We start from the raw sequence: 27434 nt of genomic DNA, 5'->3' as shown, positions 1-27434 counted from the left end.
CTCTGCCCAAAGAAAACTTCTAAAGCCTTTCTCAAAAGCGAGAACATTTCCAACTCTCACATCCTGCTAAAGCCCAAAGACAGACAAGATGCTGCCTGTATTTACCCAAAAAGAAGAGATTTATATGACTTGTAGACAGCTCTTTCTTCATCAGTGACTCACCCCACTTGTCCCTACCTGGCTAACTTAACCAGGGGAGCATGACATCATATTTGTGACATCAAAATATTAATATTACCAGCCACTCTTGCCAATGTTATTTTTTTAAATAAGAAAAGTTTAAGAAAAACAAAAGACAGTCTTAGATTTCTCACTCCCAATAATATGGGTATCTCCTCAAGTATCCTGGAAGAAGATAAAGGAATTTTTCCCTATAAGCAGTAGACAAGTCCAATCAGGAAAAGGAAACAAACACTGCAAAGGGTTAGGTACCACTCCACTCCAGAGAGAGGGCGATTTCCAGGCTGGCCCAAGCTCCAGCAGGGTAGGGAGCCTCTGATAAATCAGTGCCCAGTGTTGGCAAGGCCACCTCTGGCAGTAATTGCCAGCCTCCAATCAACTCAGACAGCGCTAGGGTCTGCAGAGATTCTGTTCACAAAAGCCAGGGACCAAGAGCTGTCTACATGGCAAAGAAACAACTCAGGACTACTGTCTGGAACAGTAGCATCTGCCTGTGCCCTGGGGCCTTTCCACTGCTATTCCAGCTGTGAATGAGCTTCAGGTTCCCACAGTTCATTCAGACTGAGCGGCTGCTGTAGCCACATCCCACGAGACCACACAGAAAGCATAGCGCCAGCCGCTGGGAGCAACCCCAGGAGATTCCCAACCACAGATACTTGAGGGAAAGAGTAAGTCCTAAATTTTGAGAACCAACTTCGGGAGCACCTTGTGTTCTCCCACGGATTCCAAATATGCCACCAGGCCACTCATTTTAAAGAGATCACAATCCTAAACAATAACAAAAGATTCAGAATCCCTGTAATACCTGAGCCCATTCAAAGTTAATTGATGCTTCCCTGCTGATCAATCAAATCCCCTAGGTAAAATCCCAAGCAACTTTCAACCAGTTCTGGAAATGTTAAGAAAAGATGCCTTACTCTTTTAGACAATGACTGGGGGAGAGCATGCAGATGACTGTACACCCCGAATAAAACCCCCCAGGCGCAGTATTACGGGACAGAACCTCAAAAGCAACCCTAGGAGTCTGTCCCTCAACTATTTGAGAAAATAAGACATAAACGGGTTTCAAGCTCTCATGCTTCGTTCCCAATTTTGCAGATCACAGGACACTCAAATATAGCACCAGATCAGTTTTGGGGGAGAATGCAAGTCCTAAACAGACTGGGGGGAAAAAAACCCAACATCAACGAATCGCCTGAAGAGAGAAAGCTTAAATCCTCCGCTAGATTTGGTTCCTAATCTAGGGGAGGGCTGGCTAGCCAGAGATTTGGGGACCCCAAGCAGCTTTCCCTGCAATCCACCTAAGTATGGGGTTCCAGGGAAGGGGTTTGCCTCTCTGCCCCACGTAAGGACAAAGAAGGAAATGTTTCCCGCCTCGGGAACCTGGGACCCTCCTGAAACTCGGGGCGGGACTGGGACAAAGAGGAGAGGTGGAAGGGGGGTCGTCCTTGCATCGCGGGTCAGGATGCTCCGGGCCGGAGGGGGTGTGTGCTCCAAGCACATGCGCGCGTGCGCCGCAACAGACAAAGCCCGGCCCGGGGGAGGCGGCGGCCGGGGGCCCGGTGCGCGCGCACCCCCCGAGAGAGGCGCCGCCGACGGCCGAGGGGCCGCGAGGGGGGGCGGATGCGCGCGCACCGGGCCCTCGCCGCCGCCGCCGCCGCCATTTTGTTTCCTCGGCACAATGGGGGAGAGTTAACGGCCGAACGCGGGAGCGAGGCTGACAAGGGAGGAATGGGCCAGGGGCCGGGGCGAAAGGACCGGGCGGAGGCGGGGAGCGCGGGGCGCCTCAGGCCTTGTCACAGCTACTCCTTAGCGAAGCCCGCGCTGAGTGGGAGGACTGACAGGGGGGAGGAGGAGAGGCGGGAGCGGGCCTGGCCGCCGCCACATTGACGCTTACCTCGTCCGCGTCCCCTTCTCTGACCGCAGCCGCCGCCCTCCTGCCAGAGCCCACCGGGGTCTCCCCCCAAAAGCCACGCGGTGCGCACCGGGCTGCTGAGTCCAACTGCAATGGCGAGAAGAGGAGGAGGAGGAGCCGGGGCCGGGGGCGAGCGGGCGGGCGCGCGCCGGGGAGGTGCGAGAGCACGTGACCGGCCGGAGCCCCGCCCCTTCGCCGCTGCGTTGCCGCTCGACGCAGGCCCAGCCGGAAAGGGAAGGAGGGACAAAGAGAGCGAGGGCCCTAGTCACGTGTCAGAAACGTAGCTGTTACGTGGCGTCGGAACGGTTTCCCTGCCCCTTTCCACGCCTCTGCTTGATCATGTGACAGTGGCAAATTCCAAGTTCTCCTTGGCCACGTGACAAGGACTTGTGTGCCTTTCCTTTGTCTTATTGGTAGACCTGAGTCATGTGACAATATCGGCGCTCTTTTTTCAATGGCGGTTTTTGATAAGCCACTACCAGGTGTTGCAGGTTGAGGGGCGGAGCCTCCTGCCGCTGCTAGTTTACGCGCCTGCGCGGACGCCATCTTACGCTCGAAGTCTGTTGGCGGAAGCGACCTTTAGAGGCGGGCGCGTTAGCGTCCCCGTAGTGGCTGGGTCTCCGTAGCTCTTTCATCGTTTCCAACCGAGGCATTCTGGCGAAATTTTGTCCACACTGTCCGCATCTTCACGAGAGGCCGAGGAGACTCGAGGTGCGTGTGCGAGGTTCGTGTCAGAGCGAACACCTCGGGTCTTTGGTGTTAAAACTTTATCCGATGTAGCGCCCAGCCGGATTGCCGAGCCTCCGAAGAGCAAAGCCGAGTCGGTCGGGATCTTCCAGTCCCCACTTCGCAGATGGACAAACTGACGCCTGATCCAGAAAAAGACCGGACTGGAGGCTTCTCTGTCTTTCGCAGGGCTGCGACAGTTGCTCGACCAACCACATCTTGGGGCTCATAAGTAAAGTTATCCGGGACCCAGTGCCTTTTCTTTACAAGCCTGGTGTCGTTGTCTCCTCCCGAGCGCTTTGTGAGATCCCTGTTGTACAGTGTACTAAACTAAAGCCCGCTCCCTTTCAGTGTCGGCGTCAGTTTCCTGGAGAAGGCGAGAAGTCGTTTAAGACTTAATGCCCTAATTTTGGATCTTCTTTACAAAAACGTAAGGAGGGAGCAGCTAGTTCAGAATGCAAGATCCAGTGTCGCCGGAAGTTTGAGTCTCCGGATGTGACCAAGAATAGTACAGGTCCCTGGACCTCCGTATCGTTATCTTCAAAATGGTGATGATTTTTCGTAGAAGCACCTAGCACAATTCTTTGCGCAGAACAAATGCCCCAAAATGATAGTTACTGTTAAAAAGGTAAGGTGTAAAAGTATGACTACAGAATGAATGGATGCTGTACCCGTTACTTTTCATTTTTATTTACACTTAGGGTCTTGAACCAATGATTATTCACATGATACAAAATGTCAAATGTGCAAAAGAATGTAAGAAAACAGAGTCAGTTTGCCTCTTCCAGACGCTGTCCTTGGCAACCACTGTAAAGTTTTTCGGTGTATCTGAAGAGATGTTTTGTGTATCTAAAGAGATGTTTTATTTATTTTTATCAGTGTTTTTCACGTAAATGATAGGCATTCAGCATCTTGCCTTCCCCACCCCACCCCAACTTGGAAATCTTTTTTAAATAAAGCTTGAGGTTGGAGAATGTTTTGGTTAAATTAATGGGACAAGTATTCAGACAAAATTAGCTAAAATAAGTTTAGATTGTTCCAGAGCACCATAACAATAGAGCTGATAATTTGGCTTTAGCCGAAAGTTGGAGATCAGCTATGCCTGTGTATGACACTTGAGGGAAGATGCACAGTGGTAGGGCAACTTGACCAAGCTAACAGCGCTACCAAGTGGCAGAACGAGGAAGATTTCTAGTTTTCTGACTCTCAAGTCCTTAGACCTCTTTCGAAAGGGTCCCAAGGTTACATTTTCTTTTTCGGCCAAGTCACTCAGCTTGCAGGGTTTTAGTTCCCTGACTAGGGATCGAACTCGCACCCCTATCAGTGAAAGCACTGAATCCTAACAACAAAGGAGGCAGGGTATTCCCAAGATTACATTTCTGAAAAACTGGCTTTTGAGTATCTCATTCTTCTAAGGCAGCCCCTATTAAATCTCTGATATAGGGGCAGATAAGATCATGACTAGGCTTCCCTGGTGGCTCAGTGGTAAAGAATCCACCTATCAATGCAGGAGACTTAGATTTGGTACCTGGGTGGGGAAGATCTGGCAGAAGAAATGGCAAGATCTGGAGAAGGAAAATGGCAACCCACTCCAGTATTCTTGCCTGGGAAATCCCATGGACAGAAGAGTCAGACGCAACCTAGAGGCTAAGCAACAACGGTTGCTTTCCAGTGTTAATTTCTGCTGTACAGTAGGGTGATAGGTACATACATGTGTACTGTTCAGGCACTCAGTCATGTCTGACTCTGCAACTCCATTGACTGCATCACACCAGGCTTCTCTGTCCTTCCCTGGCTCCCAGAGTTTGCTCAAACTCATGTCCATCGAGTCGATGATGCCATCCAACCATCTCATCCTCTGTCATCCCCTTCTCCCGCCTTCAATCTTTCCCAGCCAGCATTAGGGTCTTTTCCACTGAGTCAGTTCTTCGAATCAGGTAGTCAAAGGACTGGAGCTTCAGTGTCAGTACCTCCAATGAATATTCAGGGTTGGTTTCCTTTAGGATTGACTGGTTTGGTCTCTTTGCAGTCCAAGTGGCTTTCAAGAATCTTCTCTATAACCACAGTTTGAGAGCATCAATTCTTTAGCGCTCAACCTTCTTTATGGTCCAACTCTCAGGTACATGACTACTGGAAAAACCATAGCTTCAACTGTACAGACTTTTGTCGGCAAAGTGATGTCTCTGCTTTTTAATATGATGTCTAGGTTGGTTGTAGCTTTTCTTCCAGGGGGCAAGCATCTTTTAATTTCATGGTTGAAGTCACCACCTGCAGTGATTTTGGAGCCCAAGAAAATAAAGTTTGTACCTGTTTCCATTTTTTCCATATCTATTTGCCATGAAGGAATGGGACCAGATGCCATGATCTTAATTTTTTGAATGTTGAGTTTTAAGCCAGCTTTTCACTCTTCTTTTACCTTCATCAAGAGGCTCTTTAGTTCCTCTTGATTTCTGCTGCTAGGGTAGTGTTATCTGCATATCTAGGTTATGTACGTATATATGTGTGTGTATATGTGTATATATACACATATATATCCTCTTGTTTAGATTTCCTTCCCATTTAGGTCACCACAGAGCAGAGAGTAGAGTTCCCTGTGCTAAACAGGGATCATTAAAAAAGCAAGAGAGTTCCAGAAAAACATTTGCTTTATTGACTATGCCAAAGCCTTTGACTGTGTGGATCACAACAAACTGGAAAATTCTTCAAGAGATGGGAATACCAGACCACCTGACCTGCCTCCTAAGGAGTCTGTATGCAGGTCAAGAAACAACAGTTAGAACCAGACATGGAACAACAGACTAGTTCCAAGTTGGAAAAGGAGTATGTCAAGGCTGTATATTGTCACCTTGCTTATTTAACTTGTATGGAGAGTATATCATGTGAAATGCAGGGCTGGATGAATCACAAACTGGAATTAAGATTACAGGGAGAAATATCAATAACCTCAGATAAGCAGATGACACCACCCTTACTGCAGAAAGTGAAGAAGAACTAAAGAGCCTCTTGATGAAAGTGAAAGAGGAGAGTGAAAAAGTTGGCTTTAAACTCAGCATTCAGGAAACTAAGATCATGGCATCCGGTCCTATCACTTCATGGCAAATAGATAGGGAAAAAATGGAAACAGTGACAGACTTTATTTTTCTGGGCTCCAAAAATCACTGCAGATGGTGACTGCAGCCATGAAATTAAAAGATGCTTGCTCCTTGGAAGAAAAGCTACAACCAATCTAGACAGCATATTAAAAAGCAGAGACATCACTTTGCCGCCAAAGGTCTATATAGTCAAAGCCATGGTTTTTCCAGTAGTCATGTGAGGATGTGAGAGTTGGACCATACAGAAAGCTGAGTGCCAAAGAATTGATGCTTTTGAACTGTGTTGGAGAAGACTCTTGAGAGTCCCTTGGACTGCAAGGAGATCAAACCAGTCAATCCTAAAGTAAATAAGTCCTGAATATTCATTGGAAGGACTGAAGCTGAAGCTCCAATACTTTGACCACCTGATGCGAAGAACTGACTCATTGTAAAAGACCCTGATGCTGGGAAAGATTGAAGGCGGGAGAAGGGGATGACAGAGGACGGGATGGTTGGATGGCATCACCGACTTGATGGGCATGAGTTTGAACAAGCTCTGGGAGTTGGTGATGGACAGGGAAGCCTGGTGTGCAGCAGACCTTGGGGTCGCAGAGTTGGACACCACTGAGGGACTGAACTGAAAACTAAAGTGTAACTGTCAATCCCAATCTCCCAATTCATCCCACCCCACTTCCCTCCTTGGTATCCACAAGTTTGCTAAAACAGATTTCAGTGAGCAAGTAAACTTTCTGGAGGCAACACCTGAGCTGAAAGCAGGAGGATAAGGAGCTAGGTGAAAAGAGCCAGATGATGTGCCTGGCATAAGCCCCGGGCCCAGGGCGGTTGCATGAGGTCAGCCTGAGTGCATTAAAGAGGGCGGATGGGGCAGGGCCCTGTGGGTTGCTTTGGCTTTCACTCAGTAAAAGGGATCCATGGAGGGTTCTTGAGCAGAGGAAGTGTGAACTCAGATGTTATACAGACGCCCTTCTGGGCCTGTGAGGGAAACTGAAGAAATGAGGGCAGATAAGTTGATAATGAGGGTTGGGAGCTGAAAATATGGAGAGATGTAAACTGGTTTGGGCTTTCCACGTGGCACTAGTGGTAAGGAACCTGCCTGCCAATGCAGGAGACATGAGACTCAGGTTCAATCCCTGGCTTGGGAAGATCCTCTGGAGAAGGGCATGACAACCCACACCAGTATTCTTGCTTGGAGAATTCCACGGACTGAGGAATCCGGCAGGCATAGGGTCGCAAAGAATCAAACACGACTGAAGCGAGTTAACACACAAGCAGGTTTAGGAGCTATTTTGGAGGCAGGGTTAACAAGAGATGGCAGTAAGAAAGGAATAAACCCAAAAGATTGAGGTGAACAAGCAAACCTAGAGAGTGTCTGTACAGGATAGAAGCTGAGGGCTTTGAGGCAATGAGACTTAAACTTCTCAGCCCCTTTCCTGCTGGGCGACCTTCAGAGACGTTGCAAACTTCCCTGCCTTAATGAGTGGGGACTGTATGTGTGCAGATAAGGAGTACTCCAAAAATGGTAGCTATTTACAAAAAAAGGCAACGTTGGGGCGAGAAAGAAAATTAACAAGGTGGAGCAGTTGGCCCAGAGGTGACAGTAACAGAGCTGGCACCAGGGGGCAGTAGTGAGCAGGGTGGAGCGGCTTGGCAGGTCTGAAGCCACTTAAACTAGATTGTGGTGCCCAAGTGCTGGGCCCAGGACAAAGCCTGCCTGGGGGCACGTGTCCAGGCAGTGTGCCGAGGAGGTGGGCAGGTCACTGCCGCCTTCTGGAGTCTGGGGATCAGAGCCTAATAAGGGGTATTTGTTCAGGAGAAACCTGAACGGCTGCATGGTAGAATTCAGTTGGAGGCCAGCAGACAGCGGGCTTCCTGCCCTCCCTCCTTCCCCCAGGAGAGAGTCGCCCCAGCTCGGAGGATCTCAGAGTGGCTGAAGCTGGCGTTTCCCTCACCAGCCTCCCACTCTCCCCCACAAACACTCCAGGCCCAGGCACTGTACAATAGGCACTTTATTAGTGGTTGGAATGCAGTTACACATAGGGGTGTGTGGACAGAATGGGGGAGGGGGGCAGGTAGGCACAGGAGACAGAAACCCCAGGTTGGGGCTTCTCCAGATCCCATATCGATATGGGGGGCCTTGAGATACGGCGAAGGGAGAACGGGTACACCAGTTCCCCTGAATTCAACACATTTGGCAAAAGATCCTCAAAGTGAGGAGACTGGGGGTGGGGGGTGCCCATTTGCCCAAGGCATCTACCCCCATCCCCACTTTCTTCGAAATCATCCCTTGGGTGGATTCAGTTTCTTATGTCTCTTACAAAGAGAGGTGTGTCAATAAGTGGCAGAGAAAAGGGGAAATTCGGCCCGACTCAGCCAGCCAGCCGGTTTCCATTTTTGCCGCTATTACCAACCTCCTCCCCACCAGCCTACCCCCAGCCTCCCTGCCCCCACAACCTACCTCCCTCTTCTCCACCCCATCGACACCCCAGCTGCTGCCTCCCTGGCCAGGAGACACCCCTACCTGGGTACACACAGCAACACCCAAGGAGGGGACATAAGCATTCTTTAGCGGCCCCATCTCAGCCGTGAAGACAGAGAAAAAGCTAAGAGACCCTTTAATGCATGTCCAGGTTTAAAAATAAAGAAATGCCTGCAGTGGCCAGTAGCCAGTTGTTCAGCCTGGAGAAAGGGTTCTGGCATCCTGGCCAGAGCAGACGCAGGTTACAGTGGCCTTGTTGCAGCCACCGCTGTTGCAGACACAAATACTGTCCTGTCGTAAGAGGGGGCAGGAACCACAGGGCAGCCCACAGAGGCCCCACATGTTGGATAATAAGAAGCCCCACCTGGATTCTCATCCTGGCTGGTGGGGGGTGAAATAGTGAGGGGGGGAGGTGCCCAGAAAACTGCGACTGGCCCTTGGCATAGGGAGGTGATGCCCCAAATCCTGCAGGTTCCCTGGTGGTAACTGGATGATGGGTGGGGCAGGAAGGGGGCGGCAGTGATAGGACTTCAGGTCAGCCCGATGGGCTGAGGGTTCTGACCCAGCTGCCCAGCACACATCACGAAAGTTCCAGGGAGGGTGGGGGCGGGGCCTCTAGGCCTCCGCCTGCCTCTTGTTGGTCTTGTTCAAGATCTTCTTGAGGGTGAGAGACATGAAGTAAGGCCTCTCGGGCGTCCCATCGTTCCTCTCCAAGTCCTCCACTGCGGAGAGAGGCCCCAGAGCAGGCGGCATGAGGGGAGCCCACGGGCGGGGGCACCGGGGGATTGAGGCGGGGGGGGGGTGGATGGGGAGGGGGGTGGGCCACAGAGAAGCCTCAGAGGGTTAAGAAGCAAGAGGCGCTGGGACTGGAGCGAGGTGGGAACGGGGGGCGCACACACACACACAAACACACGCTGATCCCCGCTCCCAGGCCCGAAAGCCCCGCATGCACCCGCCCTGATCTACAAGCCAGCCTCCCTCTCTACTCCTCAACTTCCGCCCGCTTCCCCTCCTCCGCACTCCCCTTCAACAGGATGTCTCTCAGCTCGGGCGACATGAAGTAGGGTCGCTCCTGAGAGCCGTCATTTCTTTCCAGGTCCTCACCTGGGCTCCCCCAGGAACCAGCAAGGGGGGAAATGGGGTGGTCAGGAAGGGAGGGGATGAGGGAGGCGGGGCGGGGGGCGGGGTTTCAGGGAAGCCAGCAGGCATGGAGAGGAAGAGAAAAGAGAAAACAAAAAACCAAAAAATAGACGGAGAGACCAGAGTTAGTGGCAGCCACAGATGCCCCCCACAGAGCCAGAAACTCCAAAGCCGAGGGCCCAAGGGACAGTGTTCCAGCTGCAGCCTGACCAAAGGACAAGAGGATGGAGCAGCTCTGAACGCGGGGGGAGAAGCTGGGGGTGGGGTGGGAGGTGGGGCAACCTGGGGCCCTAGGGACAGCCAGGCTCTGGGGAGGCCGCGGGCACCACGTGGGCAGATGTGTAGCCCCATCGCAGGGAGATGTTCTGCCCAAAGGGGAGAAGCGAGTCAGGGCCCTGCAAGGGTCGGGGGTGAGGGGTTACTCACAGAAACAGAGGAAAAGTGTGTCCACGCACATGCCGTAGACACTGAAGAAGCCATGGGCGATCAGGTAGGAGCCGATGACCACCGTCTGGGCAGAGGACAGACAAGCTCTTTCCACCCTTCTGCCCAGGGCAACCTCTACCCACCACCTCATCCCTTCCAGCTAGCAGCATGCCATTTCCCTGCTGATAAGCCAGCCCCTCATTTAAGGCCTTTGGCTGCATTTTTTTAGGGAATGATAGGTTTTGACAGTATTCTTTTTTCTTTTTAATTTTTTTGGCTGCACTACAAGGGGTATGGGATCTTAGTTCCTGAGCAGGGATCGAACTCATGCCCCCTGAATTGGAAGCACAGAGTCTTAACCTCTGGACTGCCAGGGAAGTCCCTAGTGCATGACAGCTGTAATGCCCACATCCCTACTAGACTGTGTCTGTTCCATTTATATCCCCCAGCAACCTGGAAACTCAGAGGGCCTTGGTGACTAAAGTGAACAGATTAAATAACTTGCCCAGAGTCACTCAGAACTAGCAAACAAAGAACGAAAATAAAAATCGAGGTCACTGGGCTCCAAGTGCTGCACTCAGATACTGTACTGCTCTTAGGGGGATGACCTAAACCCCTAGCCACAGCCCCATCCTCTGCCTGCCCAGTCTCCGCCTCCTCATCCCTTCACTCCCTCCACACCAACCACACTCATTTGCTCACTGTTCCTGGCACAGACCTGCCTCAGGTGTTTGTCCCCTCTGCCACAATATTGCCTGCATCGCTTTCAAATCTTAGACATGACATCACTTCCATGGGGAAGCCCTCTAGACTCCCACACCTGCCCACATCCTCCACTGCAAGCTCTAACACTTGGCTCCCTGTAATTCTTCTTCTGGAACGTACAACTTTGCAAGCATACATCTAATTTGCATCATCATGGGCATGTGGAATATGTGGGATCTTACTTCCCTGAGCAGAGATCGAACCCATGCCTCCTGCATTGGCAGCATGGAGTCTTCACTGGACCACCAGAGAGGTGCCTGGCTCCTAAGCTGGTGCCTTTACTCCTAAGCTGTAAGGCCTTTGAAGGGAAGCCCTCCCAGGTCGTGCCTGGAACATAGTTGTGCTAAGTTGCTTCAGTCGTGTCTGACTCTTTTTGTGACCCTATGGACTGTAGCCCACCAGACTCCTCTGTCCATGGGATTCTCCAGGCAAGAAGACTGGAGTGGGTTGCCATGCCCTCTACCAGGGGATCTTCCTGACCCAGGGATTGAAACTGCACCTCCTTTAATTCCTGCACTGCAGGCGGATTCTTTACCACTGAGTCACCAGGGAGGCCCCGGAACATGGTTGGTACTTAATAAACATTTGTGGCCCGAGTTAAACAACCATTCCCCACCTCTGCTTCCATTCACATCTGTCCAGTCAGAGGACGCCAGGCGAGTCCTGACATCTCCTTCTCCCCAACCCCTGCCCACCCCCAAAGGTTCATACCACTATAGGGACCCAGTAATAATGGAGGGGTGGTGCTGTGTCCTGCACGATCCTGATTCGGTGAGTGAAGAAGAAGAAAGCCAGGATCCCTGGAGAGCAGAAGGAAATGGAGATGGTTGAGGGTTCTGGATAAAGGAAATGCCTCCCCCACCACCAAGAAGACCCCAGAGAAGACGGTTATTATAGAAGACATGGGGGTCGATAGCAGCTCACTAATGGCCTCCAACAGTCTCTCTGCAGCCAGACAACACTCACCCACGCTACCGACTATCAGAAGTTTGCCCAACAGGAAGAGGAAGTCGGTGACTTTATCCAGGACAGCCACCCTACAGGGGACAGTAAGAAGCAGACGTGAATGCTGGCTCAGGGCCTGGGGGAGGAGGGAGGTAGCCAAAGAAGGGTGTTTTTCCCTGACCTGATGATGTTTCTCATGAGCAGGAAGAAGGCGTTTCTGGCTGAGGTGCAGAAGTTGGTGCCATAGATGGCAATCTGGAGGGAGGTGGGAGCGATGGGTCAGCCCCACCAGGCCGGGGAATGAGGGCTCCTCCAGCTAGCAGCAGCTGGTGGGTTAGATCTTGGTCCCAGGCCTACTCACCATGATGTAGGCATTTCTGTTGAGGAATTTGATGAATTTCTCTAGACACCAAAAGCAGCATTTGAGACAGCTCATGAGGAACTTTGCAAACTTGTTCTCTGCCGCTGGTAGATGAGAGAGATGCAGAGGTGAGAGGAAACCCCACTCGGCCTGGTAGGAGCCCCTACTTCCTTGCTTCACACACTTGGCAGAGTCCAGTACTCTTAGAGCCCCCTTCTCGAATAGACAAGGAAAGGGAGACTTGATTCAGGACCCTTGGGGTCCTGTCCCGCAAGCTGGTAGGAACCAACAGTGACCCTCAGCCCAGTCCCCCAAGATAGGAGTAAGCGACAACCCACACGCTACCCTGGCCCTGCCTCCCAGGCAAAAGCCAATCCTTGAGACCTCCTTGGCTCCACCCCAAAGTACAACCAATCCCAGCCTGACCGTCTCTTCAGGAACCAATGGCGGCCCCGCCTCTTGTTCCCGCCCCTTCAACGGAAAGAACTCCTTTCAATGGGCTCTTCCAGCCATTCCTCATCACAGGAGCGAATCACGAAAGCCCCGTAGGCAGCAACCAAACTCAGTCCCAGCAATTTAGCCCCACCTCCCTCCAAGAATCAATCCCAGTCTAGCCCCGTAGCCCCGCCCCCACCATGGGAATCATGTCAACCACCTGTGGGCCATACCTTTCAAGCGCTGATCCAAGTACTCCAGCATCACTCGGATGACCTGCACGATGGCCAGAAGGAGGGAGCCAAAGGCCAGGGAGCCTGTGTGATACCTGTGAGCCGAGGGCGTGGTCAGCGGCCGGGCCAGGCCTCTTCCACTCCATCTCACCCCCAACCCCCAGCCCACCTGGCTCCCCACCTGAGCGCCCGGCCAAAGGCAGAGAAGAGCGGGAAGGCAGGCAAATCATCCGGCTTGTTCATGGCCCAGTAGTAGGAGGCAAACGCCCCGGCTAGTGTGACTTGGCCCAGTGCCAGCACGAAGTTGGCCAGCCAGAAGAACATGAAGACGTTGAAGATCTGCAGGCCCAACAGGGCCCGGTGGTAGGTCGATTCACCACCATAGAAGGCGAACTGGCAGTGGGCTCCAGGACACAGGCGGGATTCATTGGAGGAGGGGAAGGTCTGTGGGAGGGATGCAGAGCCTGGTCATATCTTAGGGCCTTGTGGTTCAGAGTGGGCTCTGGGCATCAGGTCCAGGTCAGGTGGACCATGGAGTGGGACAGGAGTCATGAGGAACTGAGTTAAGTCAAGGAACTGGGGGTTTCCAAGAAGGGCTTGCAAAAGGGGTTCTAAAAGCAGGATCAGAGTTCGTTGTCTCAATGGGCATCAGGAAGACAGGATAAACTATCATGAGGATCAATGGAATGGCCATGTGGACAGATCACAAGTGGCAGAGATCACTATGAAGACCACAGAGGGCAGGTGAGGGGCTTGTGAAAAGCAAGGACAGGGTTCTGGAAGCAAGAACTGGCCACCACTGGGTGAACAGAGGGGTGCAGTAGCAGGAGACCAAGTCAAGGGTGGAGGGAAGGTGAGTGGATCAGCACTTAGGGAGTCGGGGGGAGTGAGGGCCAGGCTGGATCTCTTCCCCCTCATGCCCCCTGCATCTGGCACAGGACGTACAGCAGGCATCAAATGTTCGTTCCACTGGTCCCCAAGTGGGAACAAGAGATTTCAGACCATCTGTGGGCTATCAGAGAAACAGCCATCCCTCTATTTGGGGACACTTACCTCGGGGTTGCAGGTTTTCCCAGCAACTGGGCAGCTGGTGTCATTGAAGATCTTATAGACAGCTTCATTGGAAGTGGACAGGAAGCTAGAAGCTTGTTAAGGAATCTAAGTTCAGGGCTTAGGGACCACAGGGGCGCACAGATAAAGAATCCATTCCCACAGCAGGTTCTGGCCTTGCCCCCAGGCTGCGGGTCATCTCCAGGCAAGATGGGCACTTTTAGCCATCCCTGGGGTCAGAGACCAGGATCTGACGGTGGATACATAGCGGTGCTAGCCCAGTAGGCGATGCAAAGGCACAGCAGGAAGAAGGTGACCAGTGGGTACAGCAAGGAGCACATCACGTATCCCACAGCCCTGGAAGAAGCAGAGACACAGACATCAAAGCCCAAGCAGCCCCCACGAATGCCCCAGCTGGGGACCCTCTGGCACCCCAGCACCCACCTGCTGGCTTCTTTGATGAGTGCGATGGCAATGAGAATTCTCTTCCGTAGAAAGATGAGCAGCAAGATGATAATAACCTCAATGATGCTCAGAATGATCACTGTGGGGGGCAGAGGGTGAATTCAAGTCTGCCACCTGCCTGGGCTCCCCGCTCCCACCCAGGCCTCACCAAGTGGGGAGCTGGGACTCACTGAAGGCCACCCAGGTCTGCCGCAAGTGCAGGTACACACGGAAGTCTGTCTGGAAGCCAAGGTCCACCAGAGAGACGTCAGAGCCGGCCTCACCACGCAGCCGAGCATATTCCATGTAGCAATGCAGTATTCCTGCACAGGGGAACCACTGTGCTACCACTGACCTCAGCCCAACCACTGCTCCCCCAATGCTGCAAAGCAGGTACAATGATACCCATTTAACAGAAAACAAAAACCAAGGCTGAGAGGGGGCTGCTGTTGCCTCAGGGCCTTTGCACTGGCTGTTCCTGCTGCCTGGTTCAGTCTCTCCCCAACTGGATCCCCTACATCGTCTAGTCTCTGCCCTAAAGTCACCTTCTCATGCAACCTTCTAGGATCCCTTCCCCACTTTAGAATAATACCCTCTTATACTCCAAATTCTTATCCCCCTTCACTGTTTTGACATCCCAGAGGTTACCTGGTTTGTTTCTTGTCCATCTTGCCCATACCCCCCTGGAATATAAACTCCACAAGAGTAAGATTTGTCCCGGTGTATTCATTGCTGTAAGCCCAGGACCTAGAAGACTGCCCAGGACATAGTCATTCAATACAAGATGTACGAGTGAGCAGGTATCAGGGTATTGTGTGACCTGAGGCTTTCCTCAGTTGCTTCAGTCGTGTCCGATTCTTTGAGACCCTAGGGACTGGAGCCCGTGAGGCTCCTCTATCCATGGGATTCTCCAGGCAAGAATACTGGAGTAGGTTGCCATTTCCTCCTCCAACCTGACCCCTCTGCCACCCTGTAATGATGATTCATGGGTGGGGAGGGAGGACATGGGTGCTAACATCCAGTGGGGCAGCATTAGGGATTCTCAGCATTCTCTTTAGCTCTCTGTAGAAGAAAATTATAAAGTACGGATAACGTACAAAAAGCTAGTCACCAGAGATTTCCCTAGTGGTCCAATAGTTAAGACTCTCAAGCTCCCAATACAGGAGGATCAGGCTCAGTTCCTGGTCAGGAAACTAGATCCCACATGCCACAAGTAAGAGTTCACATGTCACAACTAAAACATCCCTTGTGCCACAACTAAGACCCAGTACAGCCAAGGGAAATAGCAAGATGGTAATGGTGGTGATTTAGTTGCTAAGTCATGTCCAGCTCTTGCAACCTCATGGATTGTAACCCACCAGGCTCCTCCATCCATGGGATTTCCCAGACAAGAATGCTGGAATGGGTAGCCATTTCCTTCTCCAGGGGATCTTTCCAACCCAGGCATCAAACTCAAGTCTCCTGCATTGCAGGTGGATTCGTTACCGTGGAGTCACCAAGTAACAAAGGCAACAAAACTATTTAAAAAACAAAAACAAAAAGCTAACCACCTGAACTGCCAGCACCTAGCTAGAAACCACTATTAACATGAATATTTTGGGAATTCCCTGGCAGCCCAGTGGTTAGGACTTTGAGCTTCCACTTCAGGGGGCATGGGTTTGATCTCTGGTTGGAGAACTAAGATCCTACATGCTGCACAGTGTGGGAAAAAAAAAACAAAACCACATGAATATTTTAATATCTGTGTCCTCAGTTTAGGTTGCATATCTGGCAAAGTTTAAATGAATAAACAGAACATGAAGCACTGTGTTCAGAGTCACAGGGCCCTTCCCCATCTCATTCATAGCCTATCTTCTTCTCATCAAATCTCTAAACTAGTAAATACTAATTATTCCCATTTTATGGAGGAGGACACTGAGGCATGGGGAGGTTGAGTCACTTGCCCAAGGTCGTAGAGCAAGGAACTGGAAGAGGCTGTATTCAGACCCTGGGCTCTCTGGTGCCAGAGCACGTGGCCTTGAGCACGTGGCCTTAACCACTGTGCTAGATGGCCTTCTTGACGATGACTTTGCTGTCAACAAAATACAGATCCAGCCCTGTTTAGGAACATTATGATCTAACCCATCGCACATAAATGAGCATGGAAGTTGTTTCCAAGTGTCTGCTCTCATAAACGATGTTGAGATGAACATCTTCACAAATATTCCCCGTGAAAGACATAGACAATGTCTGATGGCTCAGAATTTTTTTTTTTTTTTTGGTCATACCTTACAGCCTTCAGAATCTTAGTTCTGTGATCAGGGATCAAACCCAGGGCCCAGCAGTGAAAGCGCAAGTCCTAGCCACTGGACCAGGGAATTTCCTCAAAAGAAGATTCTGGGTTGTTTTGGCTGTGGGATATGTGGGATCTTGGGCTTCCCAAGTGGCACTAGTGGTAAAGAACCCGCCTGCCGATGCAGGAGACCTAAGAGACACGGATTTGATCCTTGGGTTGGGAAGATCCCTTGAAGGAGGGCACAGCAACCCACTCTAGTATTCTTGCCTGGAGAATCCCATGGACAGAGGAGCCTGGCGGGCTATGGTCCATGGGGTCACAAAGAGTCAGACACGACAGAAGCAACTTAGCACTGCATGTGCAATCTTAGTTCCCTGACCAGGGATTGAACCCACGCCCCCTGCATTGGATGCATGAAGTCTTAACCACTGGACCACCAAGGAAGTCCCAAGAGAAGATTCTTGATGGGCAATGACAGCTCCAAGGGCACAGGCACTTTGCAGACAGTGGGGAGGGGAGGACACAGGGAGGGAGAGACTTACCGTAGCCTAGGACCAGGATCACCATGACGATCATCACCCAGACCATAATGCCAGCCAAGAATCGGAGCAGGATGATGAACAGGAGGCTCAGCACCATGGCGATAATCAGGCCTCTGAGAGATAAAACAGGGATGTAAGTGGATCCTGATCCCCTCACCAATCTCAGATAGGGTAGCTCACCCTCCCTCTCAACTTACATGATAATCCAGTACCAGGAGACTGTGTAATCTTCAAATATCCTCATGGCCAGCTGCCGGGCCTCCAGGACTCCACTGGCCTTCCTGGGGGAGGGCAGACAAGGCTTAGGTAGGATCCCAATCCATGACTGGGCCAGCTCCAGGGGATGCCCTGTTCCCCACCCCACCCCACCCCCCAGGAAAGCACAGTGCTGGCGTGGCGGGTCGAGGTCCTCACTTGGCGCCTTCCACCAGCTCCGTGATGTTTTTCCGAGAGCCATGCCCATCCTCGTAGGTCGTCTCGTTGCCCACCATGAGGACCCCCTTGTGGGCATGGACAGCCGGGAAACATCGCTGGGCAACTATACGGAGTTGGAGATGGGACCAGTCAGGTGGAGCCCCTGAAACCTCCTCAGGCCCCTCCTGAGCTCAAGGGACCCCAGACTCACAGGGTTTGCTGGGAATGAGGACAGCGGGGCAGTCTCCATCTCGAAGGACTTCAGCCACACCCTGCCAAGAGACAGCATGTGGTCGATCCTGCGGGCCAGTACTCTGGACCTGCCTTTGCCCAGGCTCCCTGGGCAGTTATCCACTTACCTTGTTTTTCTGGAAGCCAGGTAAACAGTACTGCTTGTAGTACTCAAAGTCCTCAGATGCATGAGCATTCAGGTAGGTGAGGTAACGGCTGGGACATTTCTCCACACAAATCTTGGGAGGGGCAGGAGGCAGGGGTTGGGTGGGGTCAGAAGAGACACCTGATCCCCTTAGGACAGAGGTCCCACCCTCCTCCCCCTTATTCATCAAGGGGAGAAAGAGGGCTGGGAGAGAAGCTACTGCTAGAGGAGGAAAAAGGACCTGATTGATGTAAGCGGGGGAGAGAAAACAGGAGGAGAGGGGGGAGGTTACCTGGGGGGTGGGACACTGGAATTCCAGCAGGACCAGGGGGCTAGCACACTTCACGATGTTGAAATAAAACAGGAAGGGTTTGTTCCTGGGGTTGGGGAAGGAAGACGGAAACTGTTACGACTTCTCCGTCTGCCTATACAGAATTTCTTAATGAAAATAGAAATAACAACCATAATAACCACAGCAGCAGCTTCATGCCAGGTGCCGTTTAAGCACTGGACATGTCCTGGCTCATCTAACCATCAGAAGAGTCCCACAAGAGTGGGAACGTCAGGATCCCCATTTCGGAAATGAGGCCCAGAGAGGCCGAGACACTTGCTGTAGGTCACACAGCCAGGGAGCGGCACAGCTCATTTTGAACTTGCCCATTTGCCTCACCTGACATCAGATCTAGGGCTGTCTCTTCTCTGTCTCTCCCCTAATATTTGGGCCGCCAGAGGACAAGACTTTGAATGTCTCATTGAGAGCCCTGTCCCCAAGGCCTCGAACAGAGGCTGGGGATGGTGGGAGTTTTATAAATACTTGCTGACTGGACTGGTGGATGGATGGAGGTGAGGGAAGCCTAGAACCTTCTCCCCAGTACTGAGGAAGTCTCTCCAGACCCAGGAGGCCCCAAGGAGCCACACTCACTCATTTTTCGTGCCCTTCTGCCCGCAGAATTGGCCTCGGCTGTCAGTGGGGTAGATCACCTTTCGAGGGTCTCCATGGGTCCAAGCTGTGGAGGGATCCAGGAATGTTGAGGTGATGGGACTCCACCACCAGCTCCCTGTCTGCCCCAGAGGCTGTGGGCTGCCCGCAGACCCAGGAACCGCCATCCCATCCCCTCCTTCGCTTACCTATGATGCCTACAGCTACATAACCCACGATAGCCAGGAAGAGGAAGACACAGCAGATGATATCTGTGCAGCCTCTGTGGAGGAAGAGACCATATCAGCGTGGGAGTACTGGTGCCCTGGATATCATGGACCCAACCTGCCTTGTGCACGCGTCCATGCTCAGTCATCAGTTGTGTCCGACCCTCTGGTACCCCGTGGGCTGTAGCCCACCAGGCTTCTCTGTCCATGGGATTTTTCAGGCAAAAATACTGGAATAGTTTGCCATTTCTTCCTCCATGGGATCTTCCCAACCCAGGGACTGAATCTGAGTCTCCTGCATTGGCAGGTGGATTCTTTACCTCTGGGCCACCTGGGAAGCCCTGTCCTGCCTTGTAAATGTACCACTGCTGCTGCTGCTAAGTCGCTTCAGTTGTGTTCAACTCTGTGCGACCCCATAGACGGCAGCCCACCAGGCTCCGCCGTCACTGGGACTCTCCAGGCAAGAACACTGGAGTGGGTTGCCATTTCCTTTTCCATGTGATATTTGGACACATGTTCCTGAGTGGTACCAATGCGGTGAATTTTAACTATTAATGCCTTTCATTGCAGCACTATTGATGATAGCCAAGATATGGAAGCAACCTAAGTGCCCATCCATAGCTGAGTGGATAAAGGTGTGGTATATGTGTATACAATGGAATATTACTTGTGTGTGTATCTGTGTGGGCGCGCACTCAGTCACTCAGTTGTGTCCAACACTTGGCGACCCCATGGACTGTAGCCCGCCAGGCTCCTCTGTCCATGGAATTTTCCAGGCAAGAATACTGGAGAGGATTGCCATTCCCTTCTCTAGGGGGTCTTCCCAACCCAGGGATTGAACCCACATCTCCTACATTGTAGGTGGACACTTTCTCTCTTTTTAAAATTGTATCCTTTGTTTTTTATATCTGTTATTTTTGCAGGTGCATTCTTTACTGCTGAGCCACCTGGTAGCCCTGGAACGTCACTCAGCCCTCCATAAAGGGTGAAATCTTGCCATCTGCACAACATGCAACAGACCTGGAGGATATCCTGCTAAGTGAAATAAGGCAGACAGAGAAAAACACATAATGTATGCTTTCACTTCTATGTAAAATCTACAAAACAAAACAAACAAACAAAAAAACAAACCAGAAACAGACTCACAGATGCAGGGCACAAACTGGCAGTTGTCAAGAGCGGAGGTGGGAGGGGGAACGGACAGAACAGGTAAAGGGGATTAAAAGTTACAAGCTTCTGAAGAGGTACAAACTTCCAACTACAAAATAAACAAGCCATGGGAATGTGATACACACAGGGAATGCGGTCAAAACCATTCTAATAACACTGTATGGTAATGGATGGTAACCAGTCTTATTGCAGTGACCATTTCACAACATATAAAAAATCCTGAATTACTACAGAGTCCACCTGAAACTAATATAATATTGTCTATTAATTATAACTCAATTTTAAAAAGCAAAAAATAAAACATAATTTTAATACCTAATGCTACGCTATTCTCAATGCAGGCTGCAGCATTGTTTAGCTCTCTTTTGATTACGTGCCCATTTCACTACATCCTTACCAGCATTATGGATTAATGTTTTTTAAAATTTAAGCTATTTTGTGGGGACCATTTTGCAATGTACAGAAATACTGAATCACTATGTTATGCACCCAGAATTAATTAAGTGATGTAGGTCAGTTATACTTCCAAAACAAAGAAACTAATTCATAGAAAGAGAGATCAGACATGTGGTTACCAGAGGTAGGGTTTGGGAAGTGGAAGAGGGCATTGGATGAAGGTATTCAAAAGGTACAAGCTTCCATTTGTAAGATAAATAAGTACTAGTGATATAATGTACAACATGGTAAATATAATGTTGCATGATAAATTATGAAAATTGTTAAGAGAGTAGACCTTAAACTATTTTTTAATATCATAAGGTTAAATATGAATATGATAAAATGTAAACCATACAGGGATTTACTTAAGTAAGAACTACCTCCCACATAATCCTCCTCTCCGTGAGAAACCTCTGTTAACGATTTCTTGTGAGTTTTTAATTTACTGGTACAAATGTTTTCCAAAAAAAGTTTTTTGGTTAACCCAGGTATGATTATGATACACCCACAGTTTGTGTCTTGCTTTTTTCACTATTATATTGAGAGGGATCCATGTGAGGACTCAGAAGGGCTCTTGTACATTTTGGTTGTGGTGGTTTAGTCGTGTCTGACTCTTGCGACCCCATGGACGGTAGCCCGCCAGGCTCCTCTGTCCATGGGATTCTCCAGGCAAGTGGGTTGCCATTTCCTTCTCCAGGCTTGTACATTTTAGCAGCTGTGTAATAAGATGCACTGTAATGTATCTAACTAGTTCCCAGACATGCAACTCAGATTGTTGGTTTTTGCCCATCTAGGCAAGGTTTGTGGAGAAGGAAATGGCAACTTACTCCAGGATTCTTACCTGGAGAATCCCATGGACAGAAGAGCCTGGTGAGACCCAGTCCACAGGATCACAAAAAGTCGGACACTACTGAGAGACTAACACACACAGCTAAGGTTTGGGCTTCCCTGGTAGCTCAGCTGGTAAAGAATCTGCCTGCAATTCAGAAGACCTGGGTTTGATCCCCGGGTTCTAAAGATCCCCTGGAAGAAGGCATGGCAACCCACGCCAGTCTTCTGGCCTGGAGAATAGCCATGGATAAGAGAAGCCTGGCAGGCTACACTCCATGGGGTGGAAAAGAGTCAGACACGACTGAGCGACTAAGCACAGCACAGCACAGGCAAGGTTTACTGAGAGAAATTTTTTCACATAATTTTAATTTCTGGAACGAAGAGCTGTACATTTTTTTTAATGTCATATTTCCTAATTCCCTCCAAAAAAGACTGTATCAATTAGTTTCAGAGCAGAATATGTATCAATTTTTTTAATTGAAGTAACATTGTTTTATAACATTATGTAATTTTCATGTGTACAATATTATATTCCTACTTGTGTATACCCTAGTGTGTCTTTTTTTTTTTTAATGTGTCTATTTTTAACTTCTGCTAACCTGCGAGGGGGAAACTCTATTTGGTTCCTGTTTTACATTACATTCATTTACTTTCCAGTGAGTTTGAACATTTCTCCATAACCCCACTGTCTATAGTATTTCTGGTTCTGTTAAATGGTCTGTTCCAGTCTTTTGCCTGAATTGAAAAAAATGCATTTGTAAAGACTATAGATGAAGAAAATTCCTTTATCATTCTGTTACCACTCTTTTATCTCTAAGTTGCAAATATGTATCACCAGTTTGTTGGAGAACAGATGTGGGTGCGGGTGTAAAGAAACAGGGGTGGAAGCAATGTTAGCTGACACTCCGCCCCTCCCAGGAACCCAGACCCCTTACCTGTTGTAAATGGGTCCTTTGAAGGCGGGGTCATACTTCTGCGGTGTTCCTGAAAATCAGAAAGATTGAACCGGGTGGTCCAAAATGAACCTGGCAGACCACCCTTCCCCAAGATGTTCCCAGGGATGCCTCTAGCCACAGAGGAGTAAGATTCAGAGATAACTGGATTTTCCGTGAACTGCCCGATTTATCACCTGGCTACCACTCACTGGAAGGACTGGGATTGGGGCTAAAAAAGGGGCTGCCCGGGAGTCCGGTGGAAGGGGGAGGACCCAAAAACGGGATCTGGAGAAGCAGGCTACGAGCCCAGACCTCTGGGATGCGGGAGTTTTGGAGGGACCTCCGGGTGGGCCTAGGGGCTGAGGGGTGCTGGCAGGTGATGCGGAGGCGAGGCAGGTACAGGCTGAGATCTGCCGTTCCGCGCTCCCCTCAACCCCCCTACCCCGGGTCCTCCGGCTGCTCCCTCCAAGTTGCCAGGCCCGCGTGCGCGGAGGGGGGCGCTGCCTACCGTGCTTCCCGTAATAAAGCTGCTGCTCCTTCCCCATCCCTGCGGGCGCCCGGCCCGACGGCGCCTGCCTGCTCCCGCTGCCGCTCCCCCTCTGGCCTCCGGTCCCGACGCGCGGGCGTCCCCAGGGGTGGAACCGAGGGACCGACTGGCGGCGGCTCCTCCCAGCAAAGAGCCAGGCGGGACGGCCCAAACCGGTCAGACCGGCCCTAGCGGAGCGGCTGCCTCGGACCTACTGGACCCAGAAACGGAGGGAGGAAGGGAGAGAGGGAGGAGAGAGCAGGGCCGGGCGGCAGCTGCTCCCGCCACTCACCCGCCGCCCAATTTAGCCCTCTCCGCCTCCCCCCCCCCCCCCCCCCCCCCCCGCCAAACCCAGGGAACTCTGGCTTTACCCAATGGCCTGGGCTAGCCTCCCCCGCGCCCCGCAACGAGGCGACACAGCCCTAAAACATCTCTCAACACTGGAAGGGACCTAATAATTGTCCCATTCTGCAGATATGGAAACTGAGGCATCAGTGTCTGGCCAGGCACCCCAAAACAGGCAGATGGCTGAACCCAAACAACCAATTATTCAGCCCATTTGGGCTGAATGCTCTCCAACCTGTGGGTGCATTTTTTAAAGAGTAAGTGCCAACAGTTAAATATTGAGACAGTCCATATAAAAATCCACACCCGTGTCTCCTGAGAACTCCCAAATTAGAAATGACAGTCCCTTCCCCTACCCCATGCCACATCCCTGTCTGGCACTGCTCCCCACTGGTTCCTTTGTGGCCCCCAAGGCTACACATCTCAGCTTACCATCCCTGCACCCTCTTACAGCTGATAATCCTGAAGCCTTTGCTTTGAAGAACATGCATTTATTGAGCACCTCCTGGGTACAGTGGCATTTGTGAAACCCAGTCTTGGGGAGCTGACATCTACAGGGTAAGCCTGGACTCAAATGATCCTGCCCCATCTGAGCCAGAGGATCCTCAGGTCAGTGCCTGTATTCTCTGAGCCTCAGCTTCCTCATCTGTGAAACAGGACTAAAGTGTAAAACCAAAACCCGCCACAGTGGGGACTTCCCTGGTGGTCCAGATGTTAAGAATCTGCCTTGCAATGCAAGGGACATGGGTTTGATCCCTGGTCAGAGAACTAAGATCCCACATGCCTCGGGGCGACTAAGCCCACTGGCTGCAACTACTGAACCCTTGAGCCATAGCTAGAGAATCTGTGTGCCTCAATGAAAGATCCTGAGTGCTGAAACTAAAACCCTATACAGCGAAATAAATAAAACAAAAACCAGCCAAAGACCAGGCATGGGATGGATACCAAGTATACAGTTGGCATAGATGTACTGTATTGCCAGTATAGGGGTATTCAACTGATGTGGAGGTATACAGTAGGTATGGGGTACTGGTGGTATGGGGTATATAGCCCATCAAGAGCTATACAACTGGGGGGGCATAGGGACAGCAAGGAGTTGTAAAGCTGGTAGGGTACACCCCCCTGCCCCAGCTATCCACCCCCACGTCAGCAGTATGCTCCTTTGATCATGCTCCTGTTCAAACTGCTTCTCCCAACAGCCCTTAGACCAGCTGCATACATCACACCACATTCAACTCTACGGGTGACATGGCCTGATACAATTGGTATGGGAGTGTAGGCAATAGGAAGAGATATCCAGGGTGGGGCACACAGTCAGCACAGGATTATCAATGTGGTCATATACAGTTGGTGTTCAATAATTGTTGCTGCTCCAAGTCAGGTAACCCCTGGTGGGAGTCTGGTCACCAGCTCAGCTTGTCCCTAGAGAAACAAAACATCACCTCCTGGAACTCCCAGGTGGCTCAGAGGTAAAGAATCCCCCTGCCGATGAGAGAGATGCAGGTTGGATTCCCGGTCTGGGAAGATCACCCCTCAAAGCAACTAAGCCGAGCGCCACAACTTCTGAGCCTGTTGTCCAGAGCCCAGGAGCGGCAACTACTGAAGCCCCAACTACCGTGCACCCTAGAGCCCGTGCTCTGGAACAAGAGAAGTCACCACAATGAGAAGCCCGCACAATGCAACTGGAGTAGCCCCCGCCTGCCACAACTAGAGAAAACCTGCACAGCAATAAAGACCCCACAGAGCCAAAAATAAACACACAATGAAAAAAAAAGAAAGAAATGTCACCTCCTCCCCAGTGGCTTCTAGCTGTCAAGGCCCCACTTGCCCCCTGGCCCACAATCTTCAGCAAACAGGCGAGGCCCAAGGCTCCAAGCCATGCCCTTGGGTGACCAGGCCTCTCAAAGGAGCCTTGTGGTTCCCGTGGTCCCTGCCAACTCAAAGGCAAACTGGTCCCACCCTGCCCAGGGCAAGCAGTGCCCAGGCTGAAGCTTCTTCTCTTTCAGATGTGCTAGGTCCCCTGGGGACACTCCTGCAGACTCCAGCTCCACCCTGATGATGCTCAAATGTGGGTCTCTGGGGAAGGCCTCACCCCTGAGTGGCACGGCCCTGTGGCACGTGCCCCCCTCAGCACCCCACATAGGGGCCTGATGGCACACCTCCCATTCAGCACGGCTATATCAAACCACCATGGTCCCCCAGGCTGCTCTGCCCTCCTGGTGCTCAGGCCAGAAACCTTGCAGTTCTCTTCCAGGATCCAACAGCTTCTCACCCCCTCCTCAGCCCCCGATCTTGTCACGTGGCTGTCATTTCCTGCCTGAAGAGTGCAGGTGTCTCCACCCTGGTGTCTGAGCTTTCACACTTGTACTCCAGTCTGTTTCCCTGGTAGGGCCCAGCGGAGGCAGTGATCACCCGATTCAGGGTATGTCCCTCCTCTGCCCTGAACCCTCTATGGCTCCCACCTCACTCTGAGCCAAAGCCCAAGTCCTCCCCATGGCCCACAAGGCTGTGCCCACTCTGCCCTGTCCCATCCCTGCCCTCAGCCCCTTTCATGCTCCCCTTTCCTTCTCTATTCCGTTCACTAGCCTCCTTGTTATACTGTAGGTTATACTGGTTACAGCTTTCCAGGTGGCTCAGCAGTAAAGAAGCCGCCTGCCAATGCAGGAGACACAGGTTCGATTCCTAGGTCAGGAAGATCCCCTGGAGGAGGAAATGGCAAATGGCAATCCACTCCAATATTCTTGCCTGGAAAATCCCATGGACAGAGGAGCCTGGTGGGCTACAGTCCACAGGATCGCAAGTTGGACATGACTGAGTGACTGAGCCTGGAAAACCCTATGGACGCAGGAGCTTGGTAGGCTGCAGTCCATGGGGTCGCTAACAGTCGGATACAACTGAGCGACTTCACTTTCACTTTTCATTTCGTGCATCGGGGAAGGAAATGGCAACCCACTCCAATGTTCTTGCCTAGAGAATCCCAGGAATGGGGGAGCCTGGTGGGCTGCCGTCTCTGGGGTCACACAGAGTCGGACACGACTGAAGAGACTTAGCAGCAGCAGCAGTAGCAGAGCGACTGAGCATGATACTATACTATACTCTATTATACTATACACTGTTGTTTTAAAACTTTTTCACTTTTATCAGTGGTTGTGACTATGAGGGATTCATAAAATGTCACAAAACTCTATTTGCTATTGAACTGTCTACTTCTAAATAGGAGACAGACACTGTTACAGCAATTGCTTTTATGTGGAAAGTTAAATTTTTTTGAGAAAAGATTGACACACACACACATATATATATATATGTTCCTTTTTTGAATTTCAACCCCCCAAATATTCCAGCAAAACAACAATAACAACAACAACAAAAAAACCAAGGGAAGTTGGGCTGGGTATCTGCTGCCGAGGATGGTGGAGTTGCCACCATGAGCCCTCGTCCCCCTGGTTATATTGTAAACACACCAGGTACGGTTCTTACATCAGGACCTTTGCACGGGCTGTTCCTTTTCCCTAGAGATCTCTTCCCTGAGAAAGCCACTTGGCTCCACATTTCTTTTTTTATATTTACTTACTTGGCTGTGCCAGGTCTTGGTTGAGGCATGTGAACTCTTAGTTGCAGCATGTGGGATCTAGTTCCCTGAGCAGGGATCAAACCCAGGATCCCCGCATTGGGAGTGTGGAGTCTTAGCCACTGGACCACAGGGAAAGTCCTGCTCCACCTCTTTCAACCTCAAACGTCACCTCCTTAGGCTTTCTCTGATGATCCTATCTAAAACAGCACCCTTTCCCCCGCTCCTGTTACCCTATTTTATTTTATGTCTTGCCACCTGCCACATCACTTATTTACACACTGACAGTTCACTGTCTCTCCCCACATCTGCTGGCTGCACAAGGGCAAGGATTTCTGTTTTCTTCATAACACTGTCCCCAGCACTCAGCATTGCACCTGACACAGAACGGGCACTTAGTCAGAATTTGTTCAATGAACAACCACAATATATTATTCACTTATATATAGCTAAGACTGAAAATAAAAAATGCAGCTTAGAGTTCTCCAGATGCATGTATTTTTTAAAATTAATTTGCATTAATTTTACACATAGAAGAACTCAATACATGAAATATCCAGTGGGCAGGGAAAGGATGAATCAGTCAGTTGCCTTGACTATGCGTTAGGGAGAAAATAGTTAATTCCACTCCCATCACACTGCAAAACAAATTCCACACAGATTAATCATGCATACAA

The 27434-nt window shown here is 50.8% G+C and overlaps 2 protein-coding genes across 14 annotated transcripts in view; both read right to left on the bottom strand.

The window, feature by feature from the left end:
• ILF3 (interleukin enhancer binding factor 3) overlaps positions 1-2438 on the bottom strand; it is a 29976-nt gene extending 27538 nt beyond the window's left edge. For 4 of the 8 annotated variants that reach the window (XM_069591089.2, XM_069591090.2, XM_069591091.2 and 1 more), the window contains exon 1: positions 2078-2377. The gene's annotated coding sequence lies outside the window, so the exon portion shown is untranslated. Of the gene's footprint in view, positions 1-2077 lie in introns of all 8 variants that reach the window. The other 4 variants (XM_070292408.1, XM_070292410.1, XM_070292411.1 and 1 more) reach the window with 2 other exon arrangements.
• A 5463-nt stretch (positions 2439-7901) lies between these two features.
• SLC44A2 (solute carrier family 44 member 2 (CTL2 blood group)) overlaps positions 7902-27434 on the bottom strand; it is a 31269-nt gene continuing 11736 nt past the window's right edge. Inside the window, exons 2-23 of one of the 6 annotated variants that reach the window (XM_069591086.1) lie at positions 22824-23055; positions 22316-22364; positions 18924-18997; positions 18718-18802; positions 18088-18172; positions 17779-17889; positions 17631-17691; positions 17420-17543; positions 17203-17286; positions 17006-17118; positions 14380-14511; positions 14189-14288; positions 14009-14101; positions 13748-13832; positions 12876-13138; positions 12695-12789; positions 12027-12130; positions 11847-11920; positions 11687-11757; positions 11432-11520; positions 9956-10040; positions 7902-9111 (exon numbers count right to left, since the gene is read on the bottom strand). In XM_069591086.1, coding sequence (XP_069447187.1) covers positions 9005-9111; positions 9956-10040; positions 11432-11520; positions 11687-11757; positions 11847-11920; positions 12027-12130; positions 12695-12789; positions 12876-13138; positions 13748-13832; positions 14009-14101; positions 14189-14288; positions 14380-14511; positions 17006-17118; positions 17203-17286; positions 17420-17543; positions 17631-17691; positions 17779-17889; positions 18088-18172; positions 18718-18802; positions 18924-18997; positions 22316-22364; positions 22824-22860 — 2121 coding nt within the window. In that variant the 5' untranslated portion in view covers positions 22861-23055 and the 3' untranslated portion in view covers positions 7902-9004. Of the gene's footprint in view, positions 9494-9955; positions 10041-11431; positions 11521-11686; positions 11758-11846; positions 11921-12026; positions 12131-12694; positions 12790-12875; positions 13139-13747; positions 13833-14008; positions 14102-14188; positions 14289-14379; positions 14512-17005; positions 17119-17202; positions 17287-17419; positions 17544-17630; positions 17692-17778; positions 17890-18087; positions 18173-18717; positions 18803-18923; positions 18998-22315; positions 22365-22823; positions 23056-27434 lie in introns of all 6 variants that reach the window. The other 5 variants (XM_069591088.1, XM_069591084.1, XM_069591083.1 and 2 more) reach the window with 5 other exon arrangements.

This window comes from Ovis canadensis, chromosome 5, assembly GCF_042477335.2.
Source record: "Ovis canadensis isolate MfBH-ARS-UI-01 breed Bighorn chromosome 5, ARS-UI_OviCan_v2, whole genome shotgun sequence".
In the NCBI taxonomy this organism is placed as follows: Eukaryota; Metazoa; Chordata; class Mammalia; order Artiodactyla; family Bovidae; genus Ovis; species Ovis canadensis.
This window is presented reverse-complemented; position numbering and strand designations above follow the sequence as displayed.